Source organism: Myxocyprinus asiaticus, chromosome 6, assembly GCF_019703515.2.
Source record: "Myxocyprinus asiaticus isolate MX2 ecotype Aquarium Trade chromosome 6, UBuf_Myxa_2, whole genome shotgun sequence".
NCBI classification, from domain to species: Eukaryota; Metazoa; Chordata; class Actinopteri; order Cypriniformes; family Catostomidae; genus Myxocyprinus; species Myxocyprinus asiaticus.
In genome coordinates this window covers 24,586,637-24,607,530 of record NC_059349.1, presented here as the reverse complement: position 1 = coordinate 24,607,530, position 20,894 = coordinate 24,586,637, and the positions used below count along the sequence as shown (strand labels likewise).

General features: G+C 41.8%; 1 protein-coding gene across 2 annotated transcripts in view; it reads right to left on the bottom strand.

Moving 5' to 3' along the window:
- Positions 1-4,026: 4,026 nt before the first annotated feature.
- Positions 4,027-20,894, bottom strand: part of fam110b (family with sequence similarity 110 member B) — a 59,706-nt gene continuing 42,838 nt past the window's right edge. For both annotated transcript variants that reach the window (XM_051700801.1, XM_051700802.1), the window contains exon 3: positions 4,027-6,593. In XM_051700801.1, coding sequence (XP_051556761.1) covers positions 5,083-6,279 — 1,197 coding nt within the window. In that variant the 5' untranslated portion in view covers positions 6,280-6,593 and the 3' untranslated portion in view covers positions 4,027-5,082. The remainder of the gene's footprint in view (positions 6,594-20,894) is intronic.

The following is a 20,894-nucleotide window of genomic DNA, read 5'->3' as shown; positions in this document are numbered from 1 at the left end:
TTTCATACTGTCCCAACTTTTTCGGAATTGGGGTTAAATAGGTATTAAAGCTGTAGTGCGTATTTTATGTATTCCTTCATTAAAATACTATGTTAAATAAAAATGTATCTTATCCCAGCTTAATATGAAGAGACAACTATAAGTAATCCATTCTTGGTTGATTTCCCTAAACAGTTTAAAAACTGTGGCCCTTTCAAAACATTACTCTGTTTTTTGAGCACCAAAACCAGCCCGACACAGCAACATTGGCTCAACAAAAGGCATGAGTTTGGGATGGGATTTGTTTGTTCGGCCAATTACAGAGGGAGCAGTGGCATGTCCAGACTTTTTTGACTGGGGTGGCCCATTATTATTATTTTATTTTATTTGTTATTATTTATTTTTTTTTTATCCCTTTTTCTCCCAATTTGGAATGCCCAATTCCCACCACTTAGTAAGTCCTCGTGGTGGTGCGGTTACTCAATCCGTGTGGTGAAGGACAAGTCTCAGTTGTCTCCGCTTCTGAGATCCGCTCCCCGCATCTTACCACGTGGCTCGTTGTACATGACACCATGGAGACTCCGCATGTGGAGGCTCATGCTACTCTCCGCGATCCACGCACAACCTACCACGTGCCCCATTGAGAGCGAGAACCACTAATCGTGACCACAAGGAGGTTACCCCTTGTGACTCTACCCTCCCTAGCAACCGCGCCAATTTGGTTGCTTAGGAGACCTGGCTGGAGTCACTCAGCACACCCTGGATTCAAACTTGTGACTCCAGGGGTGGCTATCAATAAGCCCATTTTTATTATTAATAATAATAAGATACGTACATTTTCAGGAATTTCAATAGTCACATTTTATATAGTTTAATAATTTATTAATTGTTCATAAATGCTAATACTGTAAAACACAGAAGACTCCAACTAGCATGTATTTATTTATTTTATTTTTTTTTTCAGTATCATTTTTATGTATGTAGTGTCTCTTAAAATTGCATAACTGTTATGGACACTGCTAAAATGGTTACTGTCTCTTTAAGAACAGTGCATCACATAACATTGAACACAGGGTAATTCTGTGCAGTTTTGAAAAGATGAAGCTACCATGGCGTGATATAATATCAAGTAGGTAATTTTTTTATTTTGAGAAAATAAAAAATATACTGAAGATATATCTTAATCTTATCATAGGACTACACATAAACAATGTGCATGAATTCCAGTTTTGTGTACTCAGTATACCTAGATATATTGCAGATACACCAGGGCCATCCCAGGCTACCCATCTGGACACACCTCTGAGAGGGAGTGTTCATGAAACTTGTTGGAAAACAGTTATTATTCATGCAATTCTGTTTAATGATGCTTGTGGCCCAGAAATTGCACCCTTAAGCCTGCAGTGCAATAGACTAAATTCTAGCAAAGCAAACTAAAGAGGTATAATGAGGTCATACTCAGCCTGTTGTGACACCACATGATGACTGTGAGCCTCTGGCCTGAGAGAGAGAGAGAGAGAGAGAGAAGGAATCCAGCAAATGTCACATTAGCTCGCAGCTCTGAGCGCTGGGCTTGAACTGCAGCATTAGAAAAGCATGAGTCATGTAAGGGATGTAAAGATTTGCAGCCTTTGTGGGGATAAGGGAGGAATGTAGAGGGAATGATGACAGCCAATGAACCCAACCACCATGTCACAGCATCCCTCCAGCAAAGCGAGAGAGAGAGAGAGAGCGAGAGAGAGAGAGAGAGAGAGAGCGAGAGCGAGCAGAGACCTCAAACATGGCTTGCTTTCATTGCCCTAACACTCTTCTCCTACAGGAGAGAGAAAGAGAGAGGGGCTATAAAATTCATCAATGCCTCTTTTGTCAGGCATGGAAGATGGAAATTAATGAAAATGGTCGGGAAGGGGTTTTGACATTATTTATGTAACTTAAGGAAACAAAAAGGAAAATTACATTCACCTCCCCATTGTTATCGAGCTTGGTTTTTGCCAGGGGTGCCATTTTGTTTCATTTCAGGTCCTGACAGGGAAAGCAAGGCTTTTGCCGTCACAGCTCGGTAGTCTCGTGCTCTCCTCATATGAACAGATAAACCCCCATTAGTCATTACGTCTATTGAGAAAAAGTGGTTGCCAAGGTGTTAATATGCACTTGATCAGTCCAATCAAAATAGCACTCATCTCTTCAATAAGCCACAAGATTTGAGGTTAATATCTGTAGCACATATCATGCGTGGGACAAATTACGCAAAGTTAAAAAATCCCTAACAAGCAAGTACATGTATGAGCGAAAGCAATAGTGTTGCCTTAGCATACACCTCTTATAATTATGTACTGTTTATAGCATCAAAAATGTCTTTTCTCCAAGCTGTGGAATAAAGTGGGAAAACAAAAGGTTTCACGTAAGTGCTCCTACTTGTGACCTGTGGATCCCTTACGCTTGTTTTTTGTATCGAGTTAGGTGCTCTAGGGAGCGAGGGGGCCTCTAGTGCAGCGGTCAGGCCTTTCTAAACATTTGTGATGAATTAGATCATTTCCTCTTGCCTTGAGAAAGCAGGCAGCACAAATGACTACATTAAAAGATACCTAACCTCCTGCAGGCAGTCATGTTATGCAAAGAGACATGAAGACATAGGCCGCAAGAGCACAAACCAGTTTAATGACAGAAGAAATCTCCATATGTATAAGGAGTGAGGATATAAGACTTGACAGCTGTTTTCTCAGGGTCAGCAATAGGAAGGTCACATGTCTGGCCTGTGTTTTTTCCACCACTGTCTGTTCACTGTGCTGGCATGGTACAAAAATCACTCTAAAGGCAAAGGTTCACTTAAATATGAAAACTCCTAATTCACATCGTCCTAAACCCATGTGACTTTCTTTCATTCGTGGAACACAAAAGATATTTTCAAGAATATTCACACTGCTCATTTCCATAAAAAAAAAAAAAAAAAAAAAAAAAAAACATACAGTGACCAGGGGCTGTCTAGTCTCATGTAGCCAGACCTTTGAATAAAATGGCAAAGGTCTGGGATCTATAGCAGCTTCAGTTGGCCAAGAATCTCACAGTTAGACAGGAAAAGCAGTCTAACTAACATGTAAAGTGATCAATCACAGTTGGTTTGGTCATCAGTGCCGTTTAGGGGCGGGACTATCAGAGATATATCATTCCATAAAAGACCGTCATGGGAAAAGATATGATTTATATAATAGCGTGCCAGTCTCTGCGAGTGATTGCAGAGTAAATACATGGGAAAATAGCGGAAAATGTGTACAGAGTCGATGTAAAGCACAGAAACCTCATCAGAAAAACAAGTTAAACAAAGCAGAATATGCAGCTCTGCTCATGGATATCTGCTTTACCTTCTGCTACGTGCCTCAAATGAAACTCTGAATATCTTTAAAAGATTTGATGTCACTAACCTGGCAAACCTGGACAAATCCGGTGATTATTTCGCCCTGAAAAGTGCTCACTGTATCAATGCAGAACCCTGTAAACACGATTCTGTTTCCAGGCGAACTGATGAAAAGTACTGTGTGCTTCCTCTCGTGGAAGTTCCATCAAACCAGCCAATCAGATTTGCGCTAAGTGGTTCGAGAAAGCGTTTTCCAATTTTGTGTTCTATGTGCATCAGACAGTTAGTGCGTGGACAGTGGGTGGTCCGTGGGCGTGCCGTCTGAGGCTGAGACTAGGGGCTGTCAAGATTTTTTAGCTACAGCAAGATAATCAGTGAATAACTAGTTCAATTTCAGATGCTGCTTACACAAAGCTGTCATATAGCTTCAGAAGACTTGTAGTTTGGGATGGATCTGCCAGTACCTGGTCACTGTATGCTTACATTGTATGGAAAGAGAACCATGAACATTGTTCATAAAATTTTATTTTGTGTTCTAAGGAAGAAAGAAAGTTATATGGGTTTGGAATGACATGAGGGTGAGTAAAGAAGACAAAATTTTCATTTTTGGTTAGACTATTCCTTTCAAAGACATCACATGCAAAGAGCATGTTTCATCAAATATATCTCAGAAAAAGACATTGAAACTTTTGAAGTTGATGGCAAAAGTTGGCAAAAATAGCCATTTATTGAAATGAATAAGAACTGAATGTGAACAAACGTCTTGAAGACATTTTTTAAGTAACAGCTCAAACTTCAATATACCGAACATATATTTCATTGTAACAACAGTCGTACAGATTTGATCACAGAAAAAGTCTCACACAGCCTCGCGATACAAGCCCAGAGAGGGGAACAAACAGACCAAGAGCTATGGAGGAGCACAGCAGACTCGTCATCACACAATGCCTTTCCAACAACTCTGAAAATTATATACTGTACATATTCTTACAGCATTTACACCTTCGATACAAAAGTACCACAAAAATAATCAACCGCCAAACAAGAACTTTATGGATGACAGACAAAGTGAAAACAAACCACATGAAGCAGAATGGCATTATGATACTGCTGAAACAATATGACCAGTGCAAGGCTGACCAAGAGAAGTTGGGCAGGGGAGATCTCGATAATGGACTAAAACATGCTTCTGCTGCACCTATTCACAGAGGGTTATATACATACAGCTCGTATCCATCATAAAAACATGTAAAAAAAAAAAAAAGAGAGAGAGAGAGAGAGAGAGAGAGAGAGAGAGGGAGAAAGAGAGAGTTGAATCAAAAGAAGTCTTAACACACTGCAGCTCTGCATTCATACTAATATGGCTTCCTGGCTTAGTGTGCCCAAGTGAAATAAGAAGCACCTTAAAGGAGCTGGCATCGTAACATCAGCTTGACGACAGAGACAGAAAGAACAGAATAAGAAAAAGGAAGCATGAGTTGTTCTCTGCAAAGAGCTGGCGTTAATGCAACCATCTTTAAAGAGGCTCCTACATGAGCTGCATTACCTGGAGGCCGCAAGGAGGTTGAGCGTCTAAGGAGTCATGCAGATTCAAAAGACAATGAACACTGAATGCAAAAAGCGACTAAAAAGAGCTGTCAACTCCAAAGGCTTTGCTATTTAATCCTTCAAGATTTCAAAGACAGTGCATGGATTTCAAAAATAAGCAGGTACCAAGTCCAGATGGGGAAGGGGAGGTCTTGCTCCCTCTTTTAAACATGGGAAACTTTCTGAGATTCCCGTGCCTGCTTGATGCTGTAGAGCCACTTAATGACCCGGGCGTTCCGCTCCACAGCTGAAATTCCATAGGGAACGCGCTCACCGGTGTCATCTTCTTCGTCACTCAGGCCATCATTGCTATGCCTCGACTGCTCACAATCTGAGCTGATCATGCTGGCACTACGGAAGTTGAGCGAGACGATGTCTGAATTTGCACGGGCAAAGCTCTCCATGCCCACACTCTCCAACTCCTCGGGATCCAGCCCACAATAGTTGAAGAAGCGCTCTACGTCTGCACCGGCCCGAGCATAGCGGTCACTCAGGTCAGACTTGGAGCGGTGCAGAGAGGGCCTGCGGGCCACAGAACTGCCCATCTCTAGCTCCAGTTCTGTGGCAGTGCTGGGCAATGTCTCTGTTTCAGAAGAGTGGGGAGCATTGTCACAAGCAGCTAAGGCCTTGGCGCTGGGCTTGGGCGGCAGTGGTGGTGCAGAAGAGCTGCTGCTGTGGGCCGCTCTGAGCGGCTTGCCGTTGCACATCCAGCGAATGTCTGAGGAACTATGAGAGGCATGCAATGGCAAGCGCTCTCCATCGACCTCACAGTACCTCTCCTCTAGCAGCCTGCGACTCAGGTTTAAGTTGCCTCCCTGAGGACTGTGTCGACCTTGTGTAGAGGATGGTACTTTGAGTGACTCCGTAAAGGAACGAAATCCAGGTTCGGACAACTCCGAGGAATGGTGCGGCGCCCAGCTCCGTGCCCCGACTTTGTGCGATGTCCCCTTGGCAGGCCCCTCGGATGAGGAGGAGCTGTTCAGGATGTTCTTCAAGATCTCTAGGTTGAGATTCTCCCGTTTGGTGGTAGCGCAGGTGTCTGACTTAGCGTTGTTGTTGGAGGCCTTCAGGCCAGATCCCACACCACCACTCCGTTTGACGGGAGCTGGGCAGACAGGTGGCTTGGCCAGTACCTGTGGCTTGATGGGTTCCTGCTTAGCATTAATGACCTCCTGGCTCTTCACGTACTTGGCCTTGTCAGCCTCTAGCCGTTCCACGGCACTCAGCCGCTTGGGGTTGGGCTCAGTCTGGCGGCGAAAGTAGTCGGGCCCCTTGTTGAGGATGCGGAGCGGGACGGCGGAGGCAAAGGCCCCACCCTGGCCGGCGGGCTTGCTATCTGCCTGCAGGGTCTCGGTGGGCATCTCTGCTGGTCTCCCGGCGGCCGCCGTGGTGGATTCCGCAGTGGACTCTCGTCAAGGGGCAGCCTGGAGGCACACACATCAAGCCAGATGACCGGACTATTAATCCTGTCTCCACTGGCTGTCAGCAGTGAGGCCTCATACTCACAGCTCATTAATTAGCCCCCGCTTCCTCCACGCAGCCAGGCCCTGCACGGCAGGAAAAGAGAGCACTCAGCTCCAGTCAGTGTCAGCACACCCTGTCAGGCTCTGCCAGCTGGGAGGGAGCACTGGAGTATTGTGCGGAAAAGCCTTGTTGCTGCTCCTTTGTTGAGGATCTGAAACACACAAGGACCAACCCTGTTAAGGGAGCAGGTGACATCACATTCCTAGCAACAACAGGAAGAGATGGCAGTCAGGCATGCTGTTGGCTGATCATTTAAGTACTAGAAAAAAAATGAAAAGAAACAAATATACACCTCGATATCAGTGGAATTAATAACAATTGAGTGATGGGGTGGGCAGTGTGGGACAATTACAACACTAGATTTGTTTTTTTATATATTACTTTATCTAAGAACATTTTTGTTGATTATTGCACTGTGGTTCCATATGTATAATTTAAAATAAGTTTACTTCTATATGAAAAGCCTTTATTTATATACTGTATCATTGTCATTTATGGCAGTCTATACAGAATTTGATAAGGCATCTCTAATTCATTTCTTATAATTGTTTCATATCAAATGTCCCCTTCTCATATACTGCAAGTGAAAATCAACTTATACAAATGTGAGGAAATTGTGATTCAGCAATCTGTGTGTGCATGTGATTTATAGCAGTAAAAGACATAGTTCAAAGAAATATAGATGTAGGATCACGGCTCATGTTCCTGCCAAAAACTTGGGTCTGTTTGCAGGGGGATAAGAAAAAAATACAGTGAAGAGAAGAAACACAAAATGGTGGAAAACTTTCCAGGTCTCATAAATAAAAGTAATTACAGGGGCTTTTGGACAACAGTGTTACTGGTGGCTGCAATAGATCTGGAAATTGCTATGACAAAGCAGTTTATGGCACAACAGACTGTGACAGTCTTCCCTATCAATCTCATTGCTGCAGAGATTAATGAAAGAAATAAACATCAGCACCACTATTACAGAGGCAGCAACCAAGAGTCTGTATCTTTGAGCTCAAGCCCATTTTACTTTTACAAGCTCTAGGTCTTCGGCTCAGGGGGTCTTTACATTTCCTCCATTATGACTTAACCCCTCTGTGATGTAGAAAATTGTCTATTTTTCAAATAACTGCATCAAATAGTTGCACTTTTTGGCAGACAGTCTGATATGTTATCACATTTTAAGATGTGACATTGTGTTTCACCAAAATTACAAGATCAGGTTAACTTCAAACCTTAATGAAATATTATCTTATAGCCTATTAACACGCATATCTGTCATGACACCCAGCCCTTAATTATTTTGGCACCCGGGCACCTTTATCACAAGCTCACTAGGGATTTTATTGTTGCAGGGCAATTGGCTTTGTAGAAATATCACATAATTACAATATCCCCATTAGCAAGTGAACCTCACCAGACCCAAAAGCACACATTTTTTGTACGTCAGGCACAAAACATCCCCACGATCAATTCTGAGCTAGATGAAGGCTTTTCAAACTCTTAAAAATGTCAGAGGATAAAGTGTTAAAGAAAAGAGAATAAAAGGGCCTTTAAAAGAATATTCCAAGTTAATCTAATCTATCAACAGCACCTTTGGCAGTTACCACAGAAAATAATTTTGATAAACATGTTGACAGTATCAGCTTATAATGGAAGTTTTTGTGGCAAACACTCAACAATTGCCCCAGAGACTTCCACAGTAAGAGCCTAACTATCAACACACATCGACAGGATCTGTGGTTTGCTATATAGAAAATAATTTGACTCGTAGAGCTTAACTTGTTTTTTTTTTTCTTTCTGCATATTTAACCCAGAATTTACATGTTCCTTTAAAAACATGTACATTTAACACTTGCTCAAAAAATAACTATAATGAGTAAATGCAATTTAAACGGGGGATTCGCATGAAACATGTCAAGAAAATTTCCTGATCATATTTAACCCCAAATCAATAAATAAGAAAAAAAAAAAAGATCTGTTTATAAAAATGAAGCCTAAAATTAGGACCATTATGATTTTTTTTGCATTTTAACATTATTTTCAGAAAACATAAGAACAATACCACAGCATGTCTGGACATTTTAATTTTACTATTCCCATTGTTTTCAATACTGATTCTCATTACCGTAACAGCCATTTTTTACTGATTACAGTACAAATATTTTTAAAATTAAAATTAGCAAAAATGCATGGAATTACCAAGGATGCACTGCTTATATGTATCAATACTTTACAATTTAAATAATGTATAATTTTTTCACATTGCGGTAATGATAATATCATATTGACCATTTTTCTCGCATTGCCATATAAAAAGAATTAGGGGGTATGTGCACAACTGTCTTGAAAATAATGTCACAATGTAAAAAGTCTTGATGGCCCTAAAAATAGGCATCATTTTTATAAATGCAATCTGTTTTTTTGTTTGTTTGTTTTTTGTTTGTTTTTTGTGTGTAGTAAAATAGGAAATTTTCTTGACAGGTTTTGTGAGCATCACCCAAACGTGGAATATGTACCACTGGGAGATCTTATGATGCTAGTGAAGAAAATATATTCAAAACATTGGTTTGGTGTGGCTTTACAGCATATAATACTACATTCTGAACTAAATAATTTCACATTTGCTACAGTAGATATTGGTGTGATAAAAACAGGCAGATAAAATGTCTCTGCAGTGCTCATAGAATGAATCTGTTTTGCTGAAATACAGTATGAGCAGACTTTGATGAATATAAAGCTTGTCTTGGGGGACAACCAAGTGTTTTCAATTTTTTAATAATGTTTTCAACAATGACAATGATATGTTTCAGGAAGGGGTTGGCGATTATGTACTTAAACAGCACATATGGGGGTCTTTCTCTTCAAACATAATTACAGAATTATTAAAAAGGAGTCTAAAACCCAGGTCATGCAGAGAGTAATAATCGTAACAAGCTCAAACTCCTCCAACAAATGTAAAAAAAAAACCTAGCCGGCCTTTAATCCTCTCTGCAGAGTGCTGCAGCTCCCTCCCCCTAAAACACAAAGTAAGGCCAGCTGTTGGCCTCCAGCCAGGAGCCATCTCACATCATCTCCCTCCAAAGCCTATAAGAAATAGCAGAGCCAAAGACAATTCCCAAGGCTTTTTTGATGCACCCACTCACCCTTATCTGCCATGTAAGAACAATATTTTAACTCACTGAACCATCCATGTGAGTTGGCCTGCTGAAATGAAACAGTGATTTTTAAAGTGGATATTAGAAAAACGCCTGGCTCCAAGGTCAACAATCCATGCAAAAGTGTACAAGAGGCATTTCTGTATATGGAGAGCTCTGTATATGATCCAGTGTATATCAGAAACATACCTGTATGTCATGTGCATACTTCTGCACTAAATGTCAGTTAGCTTTGAGGCCATCTACAGTACATGCTACTTCTATACAGCATATACTCCTCAAAGTACAAAAATGAACTTTTAACATATATACGCATTGATGAATACTGATCTTGCAGCACTCCAATTTTTGTCCAATAAAATGCTCTCTTGAATGAGAATGTCCCTCTTCATAATACCACCTGCTCCTGACAAGCAATATACTTTATACACAGTAGCACCATCTTTAATTTTTGAAGGGGATGAAACTAGGCTGTGAGGAATAGACACAGTCTCTTCAATGGGTTGTACTGTGTTTGGATTGTTCCGCTGAAGAAACACTGAAAAACACACACACACACATCTGTATCAACTGAGTGCATTTCCCATGTTTGGAATGTGCTATCAGCAGCACACCGTGTTACACTGTATGACCACGTTTGCCACATTCCAGTGCTCCTCGGGCCATAAAATCAGAGAAACACAGACCGAAAATACGCCACATCAGCTGAGCCGTTTGGCAATGTTGCAACACTGCCATTAATGACATCTTGCTGTCTGGGAGGCCAACCTTTTTTTTCTTTTAACTCCAAACACATGATGATCACGTGAGCGGTTCTTATGCAGCCAGTTTAAAAAAAATAAAAAAGACTAGCATCTACAAAACAACAATAGCAAAATTCGCTGGCAGATATGCATCACATTAGTTCTAGATTAAGTTCTAAGTCTGTTTCATTTATCTCTGACTCTTTGAGATTATATTAAGCACCAGTGTCCCGCTGGGTGTATTGGGTTACAATGTCGTGTATAAAACAAAGAGAAGATTGGATTTCAGCTAAAATCCTTTTATCACATTCACCTAAACCTGTCCTCTAGAAACATTTCTCAGGGTGAGGAGAGCTACAGATCCTGGCTCGGTACATGACCAAGAAGGTGTTTTTTTCTAAGACTGTTTCGGTTTTTGGTAATTCAATCATTTTTAAAACATGTTAATTATTTTATAAAATGTAAAATAAACTGAAAGTGGCAACTCTAAACTCTGATTGGACAAGCCTTGTTCAAAGTTGCTGTGAAATGGTAACCATAAACATACTACAGTCAAGCTAAGGGACTTTATACTTACCAATTATTATTATTTTAATGATTATATCTACATATTGAATATTAGTGTCTTTTATTAAATTGCTGCTGCTGCCATTTAAAAAGCAACAAGCCAATCAGGGCCATGAATTTACAACAGGTAAGGGGTGTTCATAAGAACGACGTGAGGCTCTTAACTGTGGCAAAATCTCTGGTACCACTTTACAATGTTGTATTCGATAACATTAGTTAATGCAGTAGTTAATCTTACATTAAACAAAACTTAAACAGCATTTATTAATCTTGGTAAATGTTACTTTATTCATATACTAACACATTTTTACATTAAAATTTTTATTATTTTATGCATTATGAACAAACATGAAATAATAAATTAATTTCTATATTTGTAAATTAACATAAACTATGATAAATAAATGCTGTAAAATATTATTGTAAATTGTTAGCTCATTATATCTAATGCAATGACTTTTGTTAACAAATAGAATATTATTGTAAAGTGTAACCAAATCTCTTGTGGCTTATTGCTTTTATAATATCTATAACAACAAACATTTATAGCATCATTATTATATGTACTTTTATTGAAAAATAAACCCCTTTACCTGTATCACAAATAAAAAAATGTACAAGGGAGAAAAGAGAAAAAAATGGCTATTTTGGCAACATTCATATTTTTGGAATGGTTACATAAGATTACACCAAAGCTAGCCATACTGACATACAGCTAAAATGAATGAGCCGTAATATTGAGTGTATTAGTCTGTTGATAAACTGCTATATAAGCAACAGATTCTGGTGTCCATCTGTTATCTGCTATACACCAGCAGCAGTAGCAGCAGCACAGGGCTGTGACATTAGAGCTGTGACATTAGAGCTGGTGGTCTGCTGCATGCACTGGGCTGGACTAGTGACTCATGCAGTCAGCAAATGAGCCCTGTCCCTCAGGAGAGAGCAACTTATTGGCTCTTCCCTTCCGTCACTCATTCAGGGCTGGGCCCACCCACAAAGCAGGTATTTGTGTGTGTGTGTGTGTGTGTGTGTGTGTGCCTGAGCCCAGCATCATCACAGAAACAAACATTCCCTTAGATCTGAAATTACAGATACATATAGTAAAGATGAGAAAGATTTTTTTTTTTTAATTATGGTGACTGTGAAGTTTATAATTGCATCATACACTCTGTAAAACATTAGTTTAGTCATTCTGTTTTCTAAACAACATTTAGCATTAGCAGTCCTTGAGTAAAGGCCAAGATTAGACAATTTACTTAATACACAGGTAAACCTTTTTTTATTTTTAATACTTCAGTAGTTCGTATGTTAATGTAATCTTGTGTTGAACAGTAAACGTATTTGGCTTGCTGTCCGTATACTGGAGGGCTCGGAGCTCGAGACTCGACTCCTGATTAGCCCCCCGGACTTTAATTATTTAGATAATGAATCTAGAGAATAGGTGGAGGTGTGATGTCAGGAGAGTTGTCACAGGAAGCAGGTAAGCAGCGGCTTATATACTCCTGTTTAAGGGTTGTGATTTGTCAGATTAAAATGAACATGCTCCTCCCGAACCTCTGTTAATTAACTCCATTTCAGTAGTTTGTATGTTAATGTAATCTTGTGTTGAAGCAGTAAACGTATTTGGCTTGCTGTCTATATACTGGAGGGCTCGGAGCTGGAGATTCGACTCGAGTCCTGATTACCCCCAAAACGGCGTTAAGATGAAAGAACGGTACCATGACTATGGCAGGAAATATTTAGGACAGCAAAAATTCTATTTGGTAAACTGGCTTGGCAGATGCTTCTGAATTGTTCTTCCCCACAAAATCTGTATGGAGGGAGTGCTTTACACATTTGTTTGAAGGTGTGTTCTTGTACGATGGCTGGTCGAGAGGGCTATGCTGCGATTCGAACGAGAGACCACCACTTATCGTAGAAATGGATGGGCTCACGGTATGCAAACAGGGAAGGTGAAAATGAGAGTTGGCTCGTCCTGCGTTCGAAAGGGAGGGCTCACACTGCGATTCGAACGGGAGACTGCTCTACAGAGAGCGAGAGAGAGCTCACAGCATTCAAATGGGTAAGCCCAGAAAGCAATCGAACGGGGAAAGTGCGCACTAGTTGGTCATGCTGCGTTCGAAAGGGAGGGCTCACACTGCGATTCGAATGGGAGACTGCTCTATAGAGAGAGCTCACGGCATTTGAACAGGTAAGCCCAGCAAGCAATCGGATGGGGAAAATGAGAACGAGAGTTGGCTCGCGCTGTGTTCAAAAGGGAGGGTTCACACTGCACTTCAAACGGGAGACTGTTCTATGGAGAGAGAGAGAGAGCTCACGGCATTCGAACATGTAAGCCCAGCAAGCAGTTGAATGGGAAAAAATGAGAACGAGAGTTGGCTCGCGCTGTGTTCGAAAGGGAGGGCTCACACTGCGATTTGAATGGGAGACTGTTCTATGGAGAGAGAGAGCTCACGGCATTCGAACGGGTAAGCCCAGCAAGCAGTCGAACGGGCAAGAGTGAGAGTTGGCTCGCACTGTGTTTGAAAGGGAGGGCTCACACTGCGATTCGAACGGGAGACTGCTCTACAGAGAGAGAGAGAGAGAGCTCACAGCATTCAAACGGGTAAGCCCAGAAAGCAATCGAACAGGGAAAGTGAGCACTAGTTGGTCATGCTGCGTTCGAAAGGGAGGGCTCACACTGCGATTCGAATGGGAGACTGCTCTATAGAGAGAGCTCACGGCATTTGAACAGGTAAGCCCAGCAAGCAATCGGATGGGGAAAATGAGAACGAGAGTTGGCTCGCGCTGTGTTCGAAAGGGAGGGTTCACACTGCACTTCAAACGGGAGACTGTTCTATGGAGAGAGAGAGAGAGCTCACGGCATTCGAACACGTAAGCCCAGCAAGCAGTTGAATGGGAAAAAATGAGAATGAGAGTTGGCTCGCGCTGTGTTCGAAAGGGAGGGCTCACACTGCGATTTGAATGGGAGACTGTTCTATGGAGAGAGAGAGCTCACGGCATTCGAACGGGTAAGCCCAGCAAGCAGTCGAACGGGCAAGAGTGAGAGTTGGCTCGCACTGTGTTTGAAAGGGAGGGCTCACACTGCGATTCGAACGGGAGACTGCTCTACAGAGAGAGAGCGAGCGAGCTCACAGCATTCAAACGGGTAAGCCCAGAAAGCAATCGAACAGGGAAAGTGAGCACTAGTTGGTCATGCTGCGTTCGAAAGGGAGGGCTCACACTGCGATTCGAATGGGAGACTGCTCTATAGAGAGAGCTCACGGCATTTGAACGGGTAAGCCCAGCAAGCAATCGAATGGGGAAAATGAGAACGAGAGTTGGCTCGCGCTGTGTTCGAAAGGGAGGGTTCACACTGCGATTCGAACGGGAAACTGCTCTATAGAGAGAGAGAGAGCTCACGGCATTTGAACGGGTAATCCCAGTAAGCAATCGAATGGGGAAAATGAGAACGAGAGTTGGCTCGCGCTGTGTTCGAAAGGGAGGGTTCACACTGCGATTCGAACGGGAAACTGCTCTATAGAGAGAGAGAGAGCTCACGGCATTTGAACGGGTAATCCCAGTAAGCAATCGAATGGGGAAAATGAGAACGAGAGTTGGCTCATGCTGTGTTCGAATGGGAGGGTTAACACTGCGATTCGAACAGGAAACTGCTCTATAGAGAGAAAGAGAGCTCACGGCATTCGAACGGGTAAGCCCAGCAAGCAGTCAAACAGGGAGAACGAGAACGACAGTTGGCTCGCGCTGCGTTTGAAAGGAAGGGCTCACACTGCGATTTGAATGGGAGACTGTTCTACTGAGAGAGAGAGCTCACAGCATTCGAATGGTTAAGCCCAGCAAGCAATCAAACGGGGAAAGTGAGCACTAGTTGGTCGTGCTGCGTTCGAAAGGGAGGGCTCACACTGCGATTCGAATGGGAGACTGCTCTATAAAGAGAGAGAACTCATGCCATTCGAATGGGTAAGCCCAGCAAGCAATCGAACGGGGCTTGTTTGCAGAGGTAGCCTCCCTCAATAGACTACCCATAGATAGGGAAATATGGTGCTTTGAGAAGAGGAGGTGGTGACCACTATCTCCTGTAATGCTAGCTGCAGCTGCTGAGAAGCGAAGACAAAAGGCTTCGGTGGAAGCATGGTAAAACACTGCTGCGGCTGTAGAGTAAGTGGACCTCCAGAGTTAAAGCAGTGCTGTGGCAGTGGAGTAGAGGAGATGGAATAGTAAAAAAAGGGGAGGGGGGTGCTCCTGTGGGAGCGGAGTTTAAACTACTGCTGCGGCAGTGGATTGAGTATTTGGGGGCATAGTGAAGGAGCTCCTATGGGAGCGCTGCTGCGTTTCCATTGCTGTAGATGCACTTCTATGAAAATATGGAACTTAGACATTGAAAGCGCCTGTGGAGAAAATATTAACAACCATGTACACACATTTGGTATGGGTGGAGCACTGTTGCTGTAGTATCAAGTAGGGCACAAATGACTTCATTAGATTTATTAACACCTGTAAGGGAAGCAAAGGTTAGTTTGTACTTACCTGTAGGGGAGCAAATGGTTAGTTAGGAATACATCAATTTATTACCTTTATATACGCCTGTAAGGGAAGCAAAAGTTTAGTTATGGAAAATGTGTCAATTGCGTTTATATGCAGCTTTGAGGGAAGCAAAAATTTAGTTAAGAATACAACTTTATTACAGTTGTCATGGCGGGGCACTGTTGCTGCGGTATCGAGTAGGGCACCAAAGACTTCATTAGATTTATCAACACCTGTAAGGGAAGCAAAGGTTAGTTTGTACTTACCTGTAGGGGAGCAAATGGTTAGTTAGGAATACGTAAATGTATTACCTTTATATACATCTGTAAGGGAAGCAAAAGGTTAGTTAAGAATGCAACTTTATTACATTTGTCATGGCAGGGCACTGCTGCGGCAGTATCAAAATGCAAAAGGGGTGATGCTGTGGCATAATCGAGAGTATGCGGGCAATGCTGTGGCAGTATCGAGCGTGGGCGGGCGCTGCAGCACATTATCTGGTGGGGCACTGTGGCTGCAGTATCAAATAGGGCACACATGGTTTATCACATTTAGGCACACCTTATTGTGTGTCGGGCTCATTTCGATCATGAGCAAAGGAAATGCCAATGCCAAGGTTAATGGGAAAAACTAAAAGGCTCTTAAGATTACTGCACCACCACTGCACTTGAACAGGAGAGCTCATACTGCGCTTTGGACGGAATGAATGACGTGAAATCTCTTAGAATGGGAGAGCCCACCCTGTGATTCAAATGAGAGAGCCTGCATTGCGGTCGAACGGGAGGGCCCACACAGTGATTTGAACGGGAGAGCCTGCGACCAATGCGCTGAGGCTCACACTTCATTCGAACGGGAGAGCCCACACTGTAATTCGACGGGAAAGCCTGCATAGCGTTCGAACAGGAGGGCCCACACTGCGATTCAAACAGGAGAACCTGTGGCCAAATTGCATAGGCTCACACTGCGTCTGAACGCGAGAGCCCACACTGCATTCAAATGGCGGGTGGCGCAGAGTAAAGAATCTTGCCGAATTGCGGTTTGTGATGGGTATATATTTATGAGCTATGCCCCTAGACTTTTAATAAGAGGAAACATAAGAGGAAACAGGAAACATGATTGCGGTGTTGTGGGAGATTTAGTCGCACGGCTTAAAAGTTTCCGCAGTTGCGGCACACGGACAACACATTTGCGCTGCTTTGCAGTGTGGTGGGAGTTTGTCACATGGTCCGAAGGACACCGCAGTTGCGGCACCTGTACAGCATGTTTGCGCTGCTTTGTGGTGTTGTGGGAGTTTGTTGCATGACCCAAAAGACGCCACATTTGTGGCACGTGGACAGCATATTTGTGCTGCTTAAGGACGTTTTGAGCCAAAGACAGAAGCACCGCAGTTGTGCTTTCTTAACTAAACTCGTTGCCATCTTTGGCTCCTCGGTAGGTAATGGGGAAGTCTTGGAAAGACACCTAGATAGAGAAAGCGAGAGGTAAACCTGCGTACAATCCAGTGACAGGAATTTAAATGGGCTCTCGCAGAGGCCTGCTGGAAGTAATATTGGTGAAACCCCTGCAGAAGGCGCAATTTATATAAAAGACAAAATAATCATATTTAGGTGAAACTTAAATAGAATAGAAGACATTTCACGACTCTGTGAAACAAGAAATAATCCGTGAAAAGTTAGCTCCATGGCCACTGGATAGTGGGCTGCACTTGCGCAGTTTTTTTTTTTTTTTTTCAGAGAAGAGAATATATTAGTAACATTTAGAAAAAATGTGCTGGGGAATACCTTAATAAACAATGTGAAAAACTTTAAAATGATCTGAGAAAAAAGAGCTTTGGCTCTGTACTGCATACAGATATGCTTGGACTTGCAATCATCATTGAAGAATTCACTTGAGGCCATTTGCTCCTTAGGAGTATGACTGCACCCTGCTGTAAAATATAGTCAATAATGCTGAGAGCAAGCGAGACGCGTTGCAGGATGTTTATGAATGAGTTGGAACGCGGCGCATGATCCGCCTCTTGTGGAGCCAAATTCGGCTTGTGTCTGTTCAGACAGAGGCCATTTATAACTGCAGTGTGTTGTGGAATAGTCAGAGCGAGTGCTGCGAGGCAGCGAGCTTGCATTAAAATGTCTGCGCTGGTTTGAAAAGAAGTTGTCATTAGATTATCGGTCGACTGAAAGGAGTTCTGTGTTGCATGATGCCCCTGTGTTCAGAATGAAATAAATCACACTCCGAAGGGCACTTTGGAAAGAGAAACAATCGTGATATTCAAGTTAGAAGATGACGAACAATCGCTGGTAAGAGCATGCCCTAAACAAGCTGCAGCAAGGTAACGAGGCTGACAGGCATCACCTGTGTGGCAGAACCTGATTAAAAATGCTGGCGGTTGAAATGGTGGTTGGATTGAATAGTTCATCTTTGTTTCTCTCGCTTTCAAATAAAAATGGAACTCTAATGACATGAAGCCAGAACAGCGCCCATTCGCGGAGGCAGCTGGCACTGCTTTCCGGATGGAAAGTTTATATAAGAGAACATATGAGCAGTCGTAGAGAGCTGTTTCACATTTTTAAAGTGCAGGAGCAGCCAGTTTGCAGCAGCAACTTCACGCTATAAACTGCTTCATCGAATGGAGCATTCAAAAAAAATAAAAAAAATAATATATATATATATATATATATTAGGGGTGTAAAAGTACACAGAAGTCATGGTTCGGTACGTACCTTGGTTTTGGGGTCACGGTTCGATACGAGTTCGGTACAACAGGAAAAAACAACAAATCCCAAATGCTTGGTTACTTTTCATTTATTTTGAACAGACAGTAGTGCAAATTACAGTTTGTTCCACCTAGCGGCATTTAGTCCCCCCTGAGGTAGTTGGTACAGTACAGCCTCCTTTAGTGTATTAAGCACTAAGCAGTAAACAGAAAGCACTATTGCATAGGCCATATTTTTTTGTGGGGTTGATAAAAAACAAAAGGTATTTAGTCACAATCAGCTACATAACTGAAAAGCATCTTGTGTAATAAAAGTACAAAATAAATAGAATAATGAAAAAAAAAAAACTTGTGCACTAGGAGAAGCCATTCTTGTTTTGGGTTGGTGCATAGATGGTCTCTTCTTCTTCTGCTCTTTTTCCTGTTGTGGCGGTTAGCAAACAGTGTTGCATTACCGCGCGCACCCCCTTCTGGATGTGAGTGGATCGCCTGTGACTGACTCCTGACTGCATGCACCGAACCGTGACGTCAGTACCGTGATGGTTCGGGATGAATACATGTACCGTTACACCCCTAATATATATATATATAACACTTAACGTGGTAGCCGTCAATACTGCTAAAAACAAAAGAGCTGCTGTGGCAGCTTCTGTTGAATAATGAGACTGTTTGGATGGAAGAGCTGTTCTGGTGGAGCCGAATGCTTTGCAAGGAAGTTGCATCCTATGATCTGTCTGCCTGGGTCTATTCGTGGGAAATGGGCGGGGCCGAATGCCAGAAAGACTCTCATATCAGGAGAGTTGTCACAGGAAGCAGGTAAGCAGCGGCTTATATAGTCCTGCTCACGGGCTGTGATTTGTCAGATTAAAATTAACATGCTCCTCCCGAACCTCTGTTAATTAACTCCATGTGTATAGAGTATCTAATATGTGTCACACTGATATCAATTTGCAGTGACCAGTGTCATTCATTTTCAGATACGGTGGGTGATTTCTGGCAAGATGAGCAGCAGTGATCGTTGGAGATGCAATAAAGTTAGTTGTGCAGACTTTAACTTTATGTAAATTCGCAGTCACGTAATATATGCATAATATATGTGCATCTCCTCTAGCTACCTACTTGTTCAAACCAACATGACCACACAAGTAATCGACATGTTTTTTCCGAACGTTTATGTACTCTGAAATGAACCCCATGAATTTCTGACAAGCTCCATATCAGCACTTTTCCCTCAAGTGCTACTGATAGCACGTTGCTTGAGTAACCTCAGACACACAGGTTCTGGTACCATAAGTAATCAAGTTCACATAAACAATGCTGAGCACAATTCAGACATTGCATTTTGGCTCTAAAATTACATTTTTACTCCACTGGTGGTTGGGTTTGGGTTAGGGGGGTAGAGATAATGAAATATGCATTCCTGTTGTATGTATTGCATCATTTACAACAAAATTGTTTGCTTTTGGCACCACTCTATGGACATTTGACCCAAACTGGAGCTCACATGTGCCCATACATTCAGCAACATTTCCAGCTTCGCCCACTGGGGCATTGATTCAAATTTAGGTAAGCACAGACAAATTTCAGCAGCAAAACTTTCAACCTACTGTTGCCGAATCCACAGTGTGATCAGTCTAGGGAAACGATTAGTCGACATTACTGACAACGTCGACAATAAAAAATTGTCGACAAAAATTTTCGTTGTCGAATAGTCGTTTGATATTAATGTAACATAAGATCATATGAAACTCTAATGACTGCACACAACAGCAGCACTGCAGCTCCGCCTGACTGAGGAGAGGAAGAAAACACATCTCAAAGTCCAGACGCACTTTAAACTTTCCAAACAGCTTCAGGTGATGTAGATCGCAAAGTATGAGGGAATTATAATGCAAAAATACAAAATAAGTAAATACAGAAGCACTCTGCTTAAGCAAAACTTGCGTGTTGAGCGTCTTTAAAGGAAACACCCCGGCGTTATATCTTTAATGCAGTTCTATTTAATGCGTTATAGCTTTATTAAAGTTAAAATAATAAGGAAACTGCCATTTCTCTGTGCGGTCAGCACCTCTTCTATGAGTTGTGCGAAGTATCCCGATCTAAGGGGGAGAGATTGAAACTGCACCCGGCTGAGGTACACTCTGTCACGGGACGCTCATCCCTTGAGTGTGCAGGCTTAATGCAGCTAGATTATAACGTGATGGCAACTTATTGAATCATAGTATATGTCACTGTGCATTTCTCATCGTGAAGAAAATTGGCAAAACACAGCTTTATTAATAAGAGAGAGTTTGTTTTTTTGTGAGTTAAAGATGGATTGAAGTGAACAGAAAGGTGAGAGAGGGTAGTCTTCGCCCCATTATACACTGCAAAAAAATACATTTTTTATTTGTTTTGTTTTTTGGCTTGTTTTCCAATATAAATATCTAAAACTCCTTTAAAACAACGTACATTTACTTTAGCAGCTATACTGCAGAATAAATTTTTCTTTTTTTATCTGAGAATGTTGAATATAATATATATAATATAAAATATTTTAAAATATCTAAAAATCCTTTAAAAAAAATATTCATTCACCTGAGAAGCAGCATATAAGATGTTTAGACTTGCTTTTAGAGAATATATCTTGAATATAAGTATGTTTTATCTTTACTGCACTCGCAGAAGTATAACCAAATGAAAAAATACACTTATATACAAAATACACTTATATTTAAGATACATTCTCTTAAAGCAAGTCTAAATATCTTATATGTTGCTTC